We start from the raw sequence: 13,742 nt of genomic DNA, 5'->3' as shown, positions 1-13,742 counted from the left end.
TCCCAAGACACAGTGAGAGATATTTGGCTACCAGTTACAAATACAGCAGATAAAGTTCACTAAAAATTTGGTGCTGCAAAATGAACTCGAGCCAAATCCGCAGAGGTTATGGATCCAGAAACACAATTTCCCTGACTTGCCACTGCTATAGAAAAAAACAATTACAGAAATCACCGGTGCGTGAACATTGTAATTCGGACCGAATAAAATCCAATTCCCACTTTGTGAAGAATGACACCTCTTGGAGAGAGGGCACCAGGAGAAACAGAAATAAATCTGAAAGTTTAAAGCCAGACAGGCGGACACTTCTTCAGTTCACTATAGTTCCAGTTTTATTATTTCATCATTGTGAAGATGATAAATTAAGACATATCAAAAGGCAGAAGTCTTTGAGATAATATTAAAGATTAAGAAACTTCCTGATAGCTCAAACAGACTTTAAATGCTGCTTTGAACATGCAAGAGCGAGGCTTTGAAGAGAGAGAACACATTAAAGATATGTTAAAGTTCCAGTTTTGATTAGGAGTGTTAGAAAGTGTTGTTTTCTGAACACATTTAAAGATGCTCTTTTTTAACAGTCATGTTGTCAGCCTTGGTTTTCGGTCACAAATGGCTCATTTTGACAAAAATAACGACTGCACTGCTATTGTTGCTGAAACCTGCAGGCATGCAATGCTATTTTTTGACATCAACTAAACTTCGATCCAGGATTGTTGTCACACTACGACGAAGAAAAGAAGATCACATAAAAACGGTCACAGTTTTTTTTTTGATTGTCTTAGCAGTACCGATGGCAGTAAACTGATGTGGATGTGCAACTTTTATGTATTTTCACGAGTGTGAAGCTTCAGTTCACCGCATGACACAGGGGTTAATCAACGTCATTCGTTAGGGGGGGGGGGGGGGGGGGGGGGCAAAACAAAAGCTAAACAACAAACACAGAAACTCATTCAGTCACTCTTTCAACGACACAAACATACACGCTTACACACACAAACACACACATACAGACGCACAGCCTTTGTCATGTTTCTCACTGGTCCTTGTCATGGTTGAGGGCCCGGTTAACAGCTGATGGAGCAAACAGAAGAAAACACTATAATTGCAGGAAGTTAACAGACTCAAAGATACAATGAATTACTGTATTTGAGGATATATCTTTACATGCTGAAGGAGATCATGCAGAAGTGGATGGAGATGATGAAGATGCAGATGGGGATGGAAGTGGAGAAGTTTTTCTGCTGTTCAGTATAAATTAAGTGACTGTACTTGCATGTATATTGTTGGTATCTCACCCTCCTTTGCCACGGTGTCAGTTAAGGTCTTCGCCTTGGAGCTGAGATCGCTGACCATGCTGTCCATGGCAGCCTGGTGTTTCAAGAAAAATGGCCGGATCACACGGTTGTACAAGATCTCAGAACCGTTCCACGTCACCGGAGCCATACACCACACCAGGAACAAACACTGAGGAGAGAGCAGAGGGCAGATCTAAGATGTTGCTGTGACTAATGTCTGGCTCCTTATCATATGTGGCAATAAAATGGGATATAGACTGTTAAAAAAAACAAGCGATCTGATGGCACCTTGGGTTTTAGGAAATTGTATCACCATTTCCTGACATTTTATAAGTTAATGAAGGTAACAGTTACAGACCTAAAGTAGGCAATTTTAAAAATCAGGCTAAACCTTTTGAACTTCCTCTAACATGGAAACTATTATATTGTGTTACATGACGCGCCTATGTTAATTTACTATGATTCAGTGCATGGTATGAGGCATGTTTATTAATCCTTATATTTCAAGGATTACATCATTAAAACCAAACCATTTTAACAAAGGACAGCAATGATCATCACGGTAATTAGTCCCAAACAATACATAATGAGATGACTTTTTGATGGTTGAAGCAGGGCCTTCTAATCTGTGGGGTCACTACGTTTCATAACACAACTAACAAGTTACCTTCTGTGACAAACTTGTCTTGCAGGTCAGAGAGGACATGAAATGATGATAAAAAAGAATGTCACACCACACAAAATGTCAAAAAAAAAAGAAAAAAGAAAAGAAAAAGAAACATGCAACCAAATTTGAATGATAAAAATTTTCAAGCATATGATATTAGGTTTAAAAATCATGAAAAAAATAAGCAATTATTCTCTTCTCTGAAATGCAGGGGGTGTGTCTCCTGATTAGCTGAGCAAAGAACGCACTGCTGCAAAGTGACAGACTCTCAGTCGCAGCTATATCAGTAGCATAACATAAATGTCTGTGCTGAACAAGTGAGCTGTTGTGCAGCAACAGACTCTCATTTAGCAGCTAAAAGCAGCTACAATTAGCACAGCACACACACCTCCAGCAGTGAGAAGTAACTGTCACGCCAGGTAGCCAATTTGGGCTGTAAGATTGAAAGGTCCCTGAGTGACTGCTGTTTTGCTACTGTTAATATGATTGTAGTTTGACTCAAAGTATATAGACTGTGGTTGTAAGCCTGCCAGTAGGCTGCTGATTGTGGCCTGCATTGTCCCTAACTTTCGCTATCTGTGTGTTACCATTTCCAAAACTCTTGCACCATGGGAAACAAAAACAACCACTGAGCTAGAAATGGCATTTTTTTGACAAAAATGTGGAATGTGCAGTAAGGCTGCCTGCTTTGTTGTTTTGGTGAATTGTTGTAAAGATCTACAACAAATAAAACAACTTACACACTTAGGAGAAGCCAAGCCTCCGCCTCACAGGACTCTCATGCCCTATGTTGATCTGTTTTCTGACACGGCCAGTCTCAGTTGATTTGCCACATCTTTTTACACTGGCAGTGGCATGCAGCAGTTACACTGACTTCACTAATGTACCAATCCGTTCCACTTCACACAAGCTTCTGTGATATTGTTGTTACATTGTTCTGCTAGAGCCACATACAGCCAGCAAATTGTCTGGGGTTTTAATGAGTCCAGTGAGCTCCTCCAGAGCTTAAGTATAGTCATGCTTCAACTCTAGGGCACCGGTTTCCAAATTATGTTTGTCTTTCTTATCACTAACAGTTATATCACACTAGGATATACCTGTGAAAAATGACTGTTTTTTCTGAGTTTTCTTTTGCTGGGTTATTTCAATACCATTGTTCAATTTCCCATATGCAAATGTTCCAAAAACAAGTTCACCCCAACATTTTTACGTATGTATTTGCCTTAATGGGCTAAGAGAGCTTGTGGAACATAGCAAATTGGCTTCTGTGTGCAATCTTGGAGACGAGAAAGGTGAAAAACAGTTTAGCAATCAGTATTTTTCCCCCTCAATATTTCTACTACCACCACACCAACATTTGCATTTTATTCTTATGCTTTGCAGCTGTGAGCAGCTCATCTGATTCTTTCGAGTGACAATAGTCTCAATTCTTTATCATCTGCAGACTTACTTTAAAAAAAAAAGTTAACTTATTTTGATACTTTCCAATTAAAAACACAAGACATGAGAAATGTGTAGTATGGTACTGCAACACAGCAGATATGTCTTTCTCATTTTGATGTTATACAAATTGTCCACAAGAGAGCGCTGTTGGAAAGCTATGATGTACTCACGCCCAAACGCTCATGTGATTCGACACATTGTGACTGTCTGTGGTTTCACAGTGAAAGCAGACTTGATTGGCAAAATAATAAAGAACAGAAAAAAGGGAAACATCATACAAATTAAAAGGTAAGCCTACCTTGCCAGCATAGTAAAAGGGGAACCAGAAGAGGAAGATATCAGAGAAGAACTCGACAACACTGAAGAGTCCATAAACAACCCAGTATGTCAGCCACTGTGTGTCGTCATCCTTCACATTGCTCTCGATGGCCTTAATGCTGAATGGACAGGACAGATTTGAGTCAAAGGATTGATGAGGTCACATAACATCAACAGTACATGCAAAGATTAAAAATCACAAAGTCTGAAGCTTCTGTGACATTTAAAGGCATCCTGTAGAGTTTTAATAAATGTAAAGCAAGTTTTGAAGACAGGGTGGTTCCCTCTATTCTTTGTGTCTCATGCTCATCTGGCATGTATTCAAAGAAAGTATAGAGATGACATTATACACAAATGTTGAATCCAGATGTATAATATATAGGACATGTTTGTAGCAGTCGTGTTTGAAAAGATCACAATGTGCCAATAAAAGAGTGCAAAAGAGATATGTGGTGTCAAACAATTGTTTAAAAGAAGCCACCACCGAATTACATTGTGTGTACCCTTTAGGCGTGTTTGTTGACAATACAATAAAAAATCCACAGGGCGCTATTAAGAAGCACTCAATGGTTAGGTTCAGATTTATGTGCACATGAGTATTGTACTAAGGGTGTCTTAGTACGATATTTACGTATGTACACTGAATATGTTATTGGCTACTGTGCTCATTTTTCCTCTCCATACTAGCTGTGCAGTGACCCCTTCCTTGTATAAATTAGTTTTGGTAATGAGTTGAAGAAAATCCACAGTCCTTGTTCTGAGCAAAAATGCATTCAGAGGTTCAGCTAAAGTGAATATGAGGCTTCAGTAACAAGGATAGCTAAATCAGGACAGCCAAGTGGGTACTTTCCAAAGTTACAGTCTTTTAGAGCCCCACTCCAGTGTATTTTAGCACTTTTATGATATTCCATATTTTCTGGAGTCATTTTCTTACAATGTTGATTAGCCACACAGTTCACCAAATATGCACTTTGTTCAGGCATGCATTCATTTTGTTTAGCCAAGTATTGGAATATGGATTACTTCATACATACGAGAAATATGCTGGATAGACAAAGCCAATCAGGTTGCAGAGCAGTGAGGCTCCATATCCAAATAGAAGGTAGAGTCCGATCAAACTCAGAGCACCTGCAGGGGGAGAAAGAGGAGAGGCAGTGGTGATGTGAGATCAGAGGGAAGGACGGGAAGGGGAGGGTAATGTTATCAAGTTACTTGACAAACACATCTAATGTCAAGCACCATCAATGTGTTGTCGACAGAGTGTGTATGATAGCAGGATGTCTGAACAGCACAGTACCAGGATTAGGAGGAGCACAAGACTCAAGTCAAACACTGATACACAAATTCAGCCAAAGGAAGAGGTGACTTTAATGGACAACAAAGCTCACACAGTCATGTGAAACAGCTGGGCCTATACACACATCAAGTATGTGAGAGATTCCACAAATGCCAGTATTTTTTTCCCATCACTTAAAATTTGTATTACCATTACAGTGTACATGCAATTTACAAAGCAATCTGAACAACTTAATAACTAACAGATGCCTTTACATGCAAACAGGGCTTTCCCCATGCAATGTATATACTTTGGTAGTGCTTTAATTAAATAAGTTTAATTTAGAGGTGAAAAGTGAGGTCAATAAATTGATTAGTCAATCAATATGCGTAAATTATGATAATCGATTAATCATTTGCTGGTTCTCGCTTCTTAAGTGTTTAAACGTTCTTCGTAATCTAAATGTCTTTAGGATTTTTGGTAAGATAAACAAACAATTTCAAGACTGTGTTTCTGATACTCGTATGCAAATTTAAGGGCCAAAAATTAGACCCACCTCTAAATATAATACAGTCAAGTACAGCACAAACTCAACTCCACCAAAATCTGCAGGACAATCAGCCCTGTATGAACTCAACTGTATGCTGCTTACTCTTTACAAAAGCAAGTTGGCTGCAGCGTTTTATCCCTCAGAGGCTTAAACAGCTTGGTGGTTAGCTGGCAGCAAGATGCTGACTTCAAAGCAAATACACTGCAGTCTGACCAGGCACTTTAGCCTATTCATTTCTTTCATTAGATATTGATTTCTCTGCTCAAGTCTTCTTTTTTCTTAGCTTTTGAAAGAGGATATTGTTTATATGCATGTTTGGGTTTTTTGCATTCAATGATGGTTTTCCATCTTCTTCCAAACAATCCCAGGCCAAGTAAGTCTAGTAAAAGATTTTTTTTTCAGAGCTTTTTTGTCTTTGGGACCTTTGTAGTCATGCAAACTTAGAGACAGGTTTAAAGTTTCAGTGTGTAAGATTTGCGGGGCTATTTTGGCAGAAATTGAATATAATTTGACAAGAATATTTTCTTTAGAGGATGGTCATCTAAAAATAAGAATCGAATCACTTCTTTACCCCCTTGAATGAACCATGTACATCTTCATAGGGAGCGGGTTGTCAGTTATGGAGATCCCTATGTTGCACCACAATGTTTCTACAGTACACCAAAATGGACAAACCAAACACTGGCTCTAGACAGGGACATTTGGGTTTTCGCAATTTTACATTTTCACGTCAGCAACCATATTTAGACGCGTATTAATGAAGAGCAGCATTGGAAAAACACTGATTTTTTTTGTATACATAAAACAGCTTTGTGCCGTGTTTTTACCATTTGTTTGTTTTGGAAAGGAGGAGACCGTGGATAGTTTGGCCACAGGTAAAAACCTCCTGAACATCTGGATGAGAGATGAAATGACGACAAAATAAATTATCAAAAAGGTGAGCACATAAGGCAAGCGGGCTGTGTGCGACACACCAAACAGTGTAGGAGAAACACGGATTTGTAATGTAAAATTGCTTTGAATAGCGTTTTTAAACACCTGATCTGTTTGTTCTGGAGAGGAAGAAACCTCTGTAGATAATTCAGTTCTCTGGGGAAAAAACCTTCTCAACAATGATCACTAAAGGAATTGCAATTGGAAGACATCCAACCCTCAAGCAGCTGTAGATGTGAGTAATGCTTTATATCATTCAAATTTATGCAAAACTCAACAGTTGATATGAAATTTAGCAACCAGAAATGCCAGGCATGATGAAGCCACACTGTATCCAGAGGACTAAAAGTCTTTGATAATGTTCTAACCACTGCCTGCTCTTTACATCTCATTTGTTTTTCCCAGCTCATATACAAATGTCCATGTAATTCCCAGTCAACTTGTCTCTCTCTCTATTGAAGGTAAAACTGGAAGAACTTGTTGAAATGGAAGACCCCGAAGAGGCCACGGCTGACATTAGACACCCCAGTCTGCAAGGCAATACTCAACAGACAAATCATAAACTGGTGTTTTTAACTGGTCAGTGATGAATAATAAAAATCTGATGCCGGGATCCACCTAGCTCTGTACTTCGAGTAAGCAACTCCTGAACTGCTCTAAGAAAAAGAACAATGCAGCCATGTGACCTCACATAGATTTTAGAGCCTTGAATGAAACCACATGTTCTTCTCCTGGAAAAACTGGGCACAAAAGCCAACCCCCCGTTATGTAATCCTATAATGTAAGACTCAAACTAGTCATTAGAGTTGCAGTATTCAGCTGCAACTCCAGTTCCTCTTAGCACCCAATCAACACAAAAACCTATTGTTAAGGGTACAGTGGGTGAGGGGGTTGCAGATGGCTTTAAAAACATGAAGTTAACAAACAGCCACTCACTCAGTGAGTTCAGCTGCACACAAAGTGCAGCTGAGGACTCCCCTTCTCCAGTCAGCACATTTGTCTTCCCACTTCAGAGTGTCACAAGAGTCAGCATGAACATGAGATGTTTCTTAGCTTAACAGAGGAATGTTTAGAAGCCACCACTTTGTAACTCTGTTCTTCATGCTGGGCTCAAGGCAAAGTATAACATACAGTGACATAATAGTGATCCAACACAAAAGAATGTCTTGTATGCAACCCATTATCAGGGTACACATTTGTAACAAGACTGCAGTGAGGCCAAAGTATGAAATGAATGACTGTTGCCTCCCTAACTCGCTAACACGATACGAGACTGAAACACTTCTGCAAACAGGATAGGTCAAGGTGTAATTTAGCTGCTCTCTGTGGTTCTATCTTCTGCTAAACGCAGGGTAGCAGGGAGCTCAGTGATATTTGCATACAATCCTTAATATTTGTTTTGCAAGCCAGTTCGGTGGTGGTATGTGTGTGTAAGAAAAACATTGAAGTATTACAATACAGATGTGACCAAGCTCTTTCAGACACCAACTGAATCTGGAAAATTTAAATTTTCTCATCATATGATCATTATTTTTCATCCTAAGAGGGCAGTAGTGCCGAAACTATAGCTCAGAGGGGATGACGTTTGGCAGAGTCTGACTGATAAATCATGTAAATTATATACCGACTGGGGATGTGTGCAATAAGTCAACTAATTGATTAAACGTTGCTATTCTCACTAGTCTTTACAAAAAATACTAATTGGTTGAACTTATCATTAAATTTATAGTCAATAAATACAACTGTGACATGTTGTTGCAATAATTAGGCACACTTCCCTAAGATTTATTAACCTACATCAAATTGTTTTCAGTAAATATTAATTCTAAAGTTTTATTTAGTGTGTTAGACTAGTCGAAGTTTTAAATTCTGTTTAAATGTCTGGAAATAAGTTGATAGGGACATGTCTAATATTGACCCATATAATAATAATCACTATCACAGGAAATGTTAGCTAATTAGGTCTTGAGATTAACTGTTTTTTCTATAAAATGTCAGAAAATATTGAAAAAGGTTTATTGTGGTTTTCCAGAGTCCAAGTTGACATATTCAAATGTCTCAATTTCTGACAGTCCAAACCCCAAAGATTTTCAGTTTATATTAATTAAAAACAAAGTAAAACACTGTAAACAACAAGGAGGGACTTGAGAAGTTGAAAAGGTAGTATTTTATATTCATTTTAAATAAAATCATGGTCACGGACCTTTGGTAACCAAATTTAAAAGATCCTTACCAAAAATACATTGTGTTCAAAATAAATATCTGCCTATATATTAGAACTTTCAAATATCAATATCAGCCACCAAAATCCAATATCGGTCAGGCCTCAGTGTTGGGGGACCTCTATTAAGTGCTATATTTGATGCTGTAAACCCCAAGTGAAAATAGCAAAAATGCTCAGGGCTATTTTTAATATGCTTATGATCTAAAGTCCAACTGAATACCCACAACACATTTCACACAATGCATTCAACATCCCCACATATCTACATCCTCCATGACCTTCAAATTGGTTGTTTACGTGCATATCCATATGATACTGTGAACATATCTGTGAGGATCAATTTTGAGATAAGACAGTGGGTTTGGATGTAAGTCACTCTGGCTAACATGTTTCTTGTCATAATGTGGCGTTGCAGGCAAAATATTGACTACATAGCCTGAGGTGTCTGTCTAGTCTTAGACTACTTTCTACTGTGCAAACTGACAACAGGGCTTTGTCAAAACAAAACTCCTAAAGCTAACTGACAGCAGCCTGCAGTTGAATAACCAGTCATCCTAGAATCTCCTTCCATCTATGCATTGCACTGGATATTTCAGGACGAGATAAAAATACCCCTGAGACCAGCTGCTGGTCAGATTTTGGAGGCAGTTCAGTTCATCAACAACATATTCAAATAGTTGTGGGGGGTGTGGGGGGTTGCGGTACATTTTTGCCACCTTGCGCATTATCTTTTTTCTAATGCTTTAGAAAGAAGTCAAAGCAATTTCCACAGGTTCCAAAGTTCAAATGCTAGTAAAAGGCATCTGAATGCAGCACCATGACAATGATGTCAATACAGATCGTAAAAGGTTAAGAGAATTTAACATTTTTTTGTGACATAAAATACCTCAGTGAATACCCCACTCATGAACTTTGAAGCTTTTACGTGTCTTAAAAAAGGCAGCTGCTAACAAGCAGCTAAATGAGGCTACAAAATTTTAATCACGCAGAGCCGCTCTTAAGACAGTTTTACAGCCTTGTTTTGGTAGCGACCCGACAATAGTGTAGTTTGTTTACAGCCAAATGTTAGCTTTTTAATTCTGACGATTGCATTAAGGCTTCAAATGTCCTAAAAGTGGTATATTTTTGTAAAGATTATCTTGCTGAACAATATGTGTTGTATATTTATGTAAGTAAATCAACATTTGTGTGACAGAAAGCTAATTTTCTGCTTTATGCCAAAGGAAAAATCCCAGTAGCTTTTTGACAAGGGAATTGGGATGACACTAACTTCTGTGTCAGCCTACAGAAAAACGTTATCCCCAGAGCACTCTGTTGGGTGCACTGGATGCACTGCACTGGAGTTAGTTGTCTTGGGCAAAATACAAATCCTATTTGAAATAGATGTGTCAAAAAATGTAATTTAAGAAATGTTTAAAAGAAAATTTGCCTTTCAAACTCAGCAGTGGGATTTAGGGTTTAAAACAGGGGTGTGTGCTTCTCAGTTATAAAAACAAAATCATGTTGTTTTCTGGGTTAGTTTGATTAATTTGGTTTTATTTGAGTTTGTTTTTATTTTGTCTGACTGTGGACACTTTTATATCTATATACTTTGTATTTGTGTATAAAGTCTAAAAGTCAGTATATTTAAAAGTTGACAAAAAATGACAAAAAAAATCTCATAAATAGCACAAACGCCACTGTTTCATCTATAAATGAAAAAGTATTCAACTTTCAAACGCTCCTGAAAGTTGCAGCCCTTGCTGTTGACTTTATACTTCTTTGATGTGGCCATGTCTGCTACCTTGCACGAAATATCTTGTGTTAGGTAACTGTATGTTTGCGTGTTTACTGTGTGTCTATGAAATCACGAGTTCCACCTGTGTAACTACTACTTGATGGATGTCTACAAACTGCATGCCTGAATGAAAAAAAATTGATTTGATATTGGTCTGCAGTCCCTTGGTAAGTTTTTGTAAAGTGGTACTGAAAAATATTTCAGTAAGGCTGACTCAAACAACCGCAATCAGCATCCCCACAAGTGTGTCTATTAGCAGACAAATATCTTGTACCGCCAGGTCTCCCTAAAGCAGAGTTTGGATCGACAGTAACAGGTTTTATCGTAGCAGCCCAGCTCATTCTGCGTAAATAAAGGAGCCCACATAAGCCAGAGTTTCCAGAGTTTCCAGAGTTTTGTTGTTGTTGCTTTTTTCCTTTTATTTTGATATAGTCGGTTTCATTTCATTTCTTTTTTCCTTTTTTGATTGTGGATCCATCTGTATCATTTGTATTTTTGAATTTAGTCTAAAAAGTCAATGTATGTAAATGGATGTTAAAATGATCAAAAAATTAGTGGTCAACAGATTATAGGCCTGGCCAATTACTGGGGCTAGTATGTGGCATTTTGCTGGTTATCTGTATTAGCATTTTATTTTAGTGATTGCTTATAAAATTAATTCATCAAGTGTCAGCGTGGGAGGAAGTTTTACTTTGAAAGATCTCATGGAGCTGTTTTTATTTATTCATTTTCTAATTTAAATTTTCACTTGACATTAAAAAAAGGTTGCTGGGAACTTGCTGTATATGATGTGAAACGTTTCAATTTTGATTAAACATTTGGTAAAGGCATTTAGAGAAAGATTTGCATTGTTTGTTATATTCCAAATTCTACATAGTGACAGAAGATTTCCATTTTTATTGTAAATGCATATCTATTCCAAATATTGGTTTTCTGTCTCATTAAGTACTAATAATCAGTATTGGTATCAGCCCTGTAAAATCTGTCAACCCCTACTTTGGACATGGCTGGTTTAAAGATTATTTTAGAATAAATATAAAATAAAACCATTTAAAACTGTAGATATCTCTCGAAGCCAAATACACAAGTCCCTCAACGGTGCTTAGAAAAATAGATGACATGCCTCCCCCGTTTTGCACCACTCTTCCTCCATTCATGACTAACGAACAGTCCCTAATGTTGCATAAAGGTCTGAGCTGACTGAACTTTGATATTCGTGCGTGTGAAGGGCAATAAAATGAGACAGCTCACAGTGGCACAGGAAATGAAACCACACAGAAAAGACAAGTACTCATGCAACAGAGAGACCACAACTGGCTGCCAGTTGAGTCTGTGTGGCAACTTATAAGCTAAACTAGCAAGCTAACGTTCGCTTGTTTAGTCGGCTAACATTTAAAATTTAGCTAACGGTGGTTGTTTCGGAGGAGACGTTAAGCACCTTAAACGAGTTTATTATCGTGTCAAGCACTTTAAAAGGACACGCAAGTTTGAAAGAAAGTTTATCAGCGTCGTCTTTCTTCTTTTCACCAAGCCGTTAACTTACCCAAGGCGATGTACTCTCTCTTTACTCCCGTTTTTTGCTCCAGCGTCGCCAACTGGTCTGTCACTACGTTCTTCTCATGGAGCAGAGTCACGAAACGCTCCTTGAAGTGACTCATTTTCGGGCTTTTCCTGAGCCTGTGGCCGACACAAACCAAACAATGAGAGAAAAATGTCAAAACGTGCCAGTGCTAGACGGGTTTGTGTTAAAAAAAAAACAACGGGGTTATTTTACTAACCTTGATTTAGTGAAGTGCCCGAAAACTTACCGCTGGTCGCTGGCTGGCTCTGGACTCCGCTGAGCTGGGGTGGCAGCGGGGGGAGGAGTTTGACAGTCGGCCGCTGACCAATCACAGAGCTCCGGAGAGAAACGTCCACAGCTACAGGTGATTAAAACAACGGCTTGTGCTCGTAGACGGTATATAAAATACCATGAAACTTCAATTAATGAAGACAACAAGTTTATATTTGGTATATGGGACATGTATATGGGACGAGGTTATAATTCCTTTCACACAAAACTTGCTCAGCAAAGATGGAAATGCAATCAATTTATGTATTAAACCCAAATTGGATTTTTTTTTTCCAAAAACATGTGAAGAAGCTGATGAGCAACATAAGAAAAAATTAGCAAAATAAAAGTTAAAAAAAAAAAAAATGCCCAAAAAATTTCAAACAAACAAGCAAAAAAAGAGAGAGAGAAAGTTAAATAAATAAATAAATTAAATAAATAAATGATGATAATAATAATAATAATAATAATAATGCAAAGAAAAGAATGCTTTAAAATATGATAATTCTGTAAAATAATTTTAAATGTATGCTTATGAATATAGTTCACTGGACATTTTTCCTTGCTTTTTACATCTACAAATCTCACTTTTTTTTTTTTTTTTTTTTTTTTTTTGTTTTTTTTTTTTTTTTTTTTTTTTTACATCCCTCTTTTTTACTATGCCAATAATACTATCTTCTTTGTTCTCATGGTGTCAGTTAAATCAACTGAATGATTGACATGTAAAGAATCTTACCAAGCTAACAATGTGTATAGCATGTCCATACTGTCAAAAGTTTAAATATTTATTATATATTATAATATATATATTAAATATATAATATATATAATATTATATTTGTATGCGTGATCTAAGCAGCTAACTAACATTATCTCCAGCAGGTAGCCAACAACCCATTTTTATAGATCCAAAGAACTTTTATAAAAATGAACAGCATGGCAATCAGGCCGGCCCTCTAATTGAGACAAGCCTTTACCTGTCAAAATCTGCCGCCACATTCAGCTAGTAAAAGTAGAGACTGGGCATCTAATTGGGACTAGGCTTTTATTTTAAGTTTTATGGCATAATCTTTATATACAGTCTATGTTTATGCTGTGGACAACTTGGCAATTTATAACAAAACCTTATCTTATCTGCTTGATGTTTCTTAGATTGTTTAAGTGTTTTCTAATAAACATGATTTTCAGTTAATGACATGCTCAGAGGTTTACAAAAGGCAACTCAATACCTCTATTTAGGATACAGTTGTGTCATGCTAATAGTTATCATTTTGTACAACAGAGTTTAGCTGTCACTTAGCACTAGAAAACTAAATCCCATGGTCAATATTCAAATATGCTCAAAATATTGCCTACTGTAAACAGCAATGGCAATTTCATTTATATAGCATAATTTATATAACACATAAACTCAGATTGCCTTACACT

The 13,742-nt window shown here is 37.4% G+C and overlaps 1 protein-coding gene across 3 annotated transcripts; it reads right to left on the bottom strand.

Annotated features, from left to right (window-relative positions):
• Window positions 1–309: 309 nt before the first annotated feature.
• zgc:101744 (Receptor expression-enhancing protein 6-like) lies at window positions 310–12,329 on the bottom strand. 3 transcript variants are annotated; one of them, XM_042500354.1, is made up of 6 exons: window positions 12,262–12,329; window positions 12,027–12,160; window positions 4,758–4,851; window positions 3,704–3,842; window positions 1,274–1,464; window positions 310–1,071 (listed from the first exon to the last, which is right to left on the bottom strand). In XM_042500354.1, exons 2-6 carry the CDS (start codon window positions 12,139–12,141, stop codon window positions 1,065–1,067), a joined length of 546 nt encoding a protein of 181 aa, XP_042356288.1. In that variant the 5' UTR covers window positions 12,142–12,160; window positions 12,262–12,329; the 3' UTR covers window positions 310–1,064. The 3 variants fall into 3 exon arrangements, with proteins under 3 accessions (XP_042356288.1, XP_042356286.1, XP_042356287.1); XM_042500352.1 differs by having other exon boundaries at window positions 1,296–1,464; XM_042500353.1 differs by having other exon boundaries at window positions 1,296–1,464; window positions 12,292–12,310.
• Between the last annotated feature and the right edge of the window lie 1,413 nt (window positions 12,330–13,742).

The sequence above is a fragment of the Plectropomus leopardus genome, chromosome 14 (genome assembly GCF_008729295.1).
Source record: "Plectropomus leopardus isolate mb chromosome 14, YSFRI_Pleo_2.0, whole genome shotgun sequence".
NCBI lineage: Eukaryota > Metazoa > Chordata > Actinopteri > Perciformes > Serranidae > Plectropomus > Plectropomus leopardus.
Note: the sequence above shows the minus strand (reverse complement) of the source record. Positions and strands in the feature narration are given on the sequence as shown.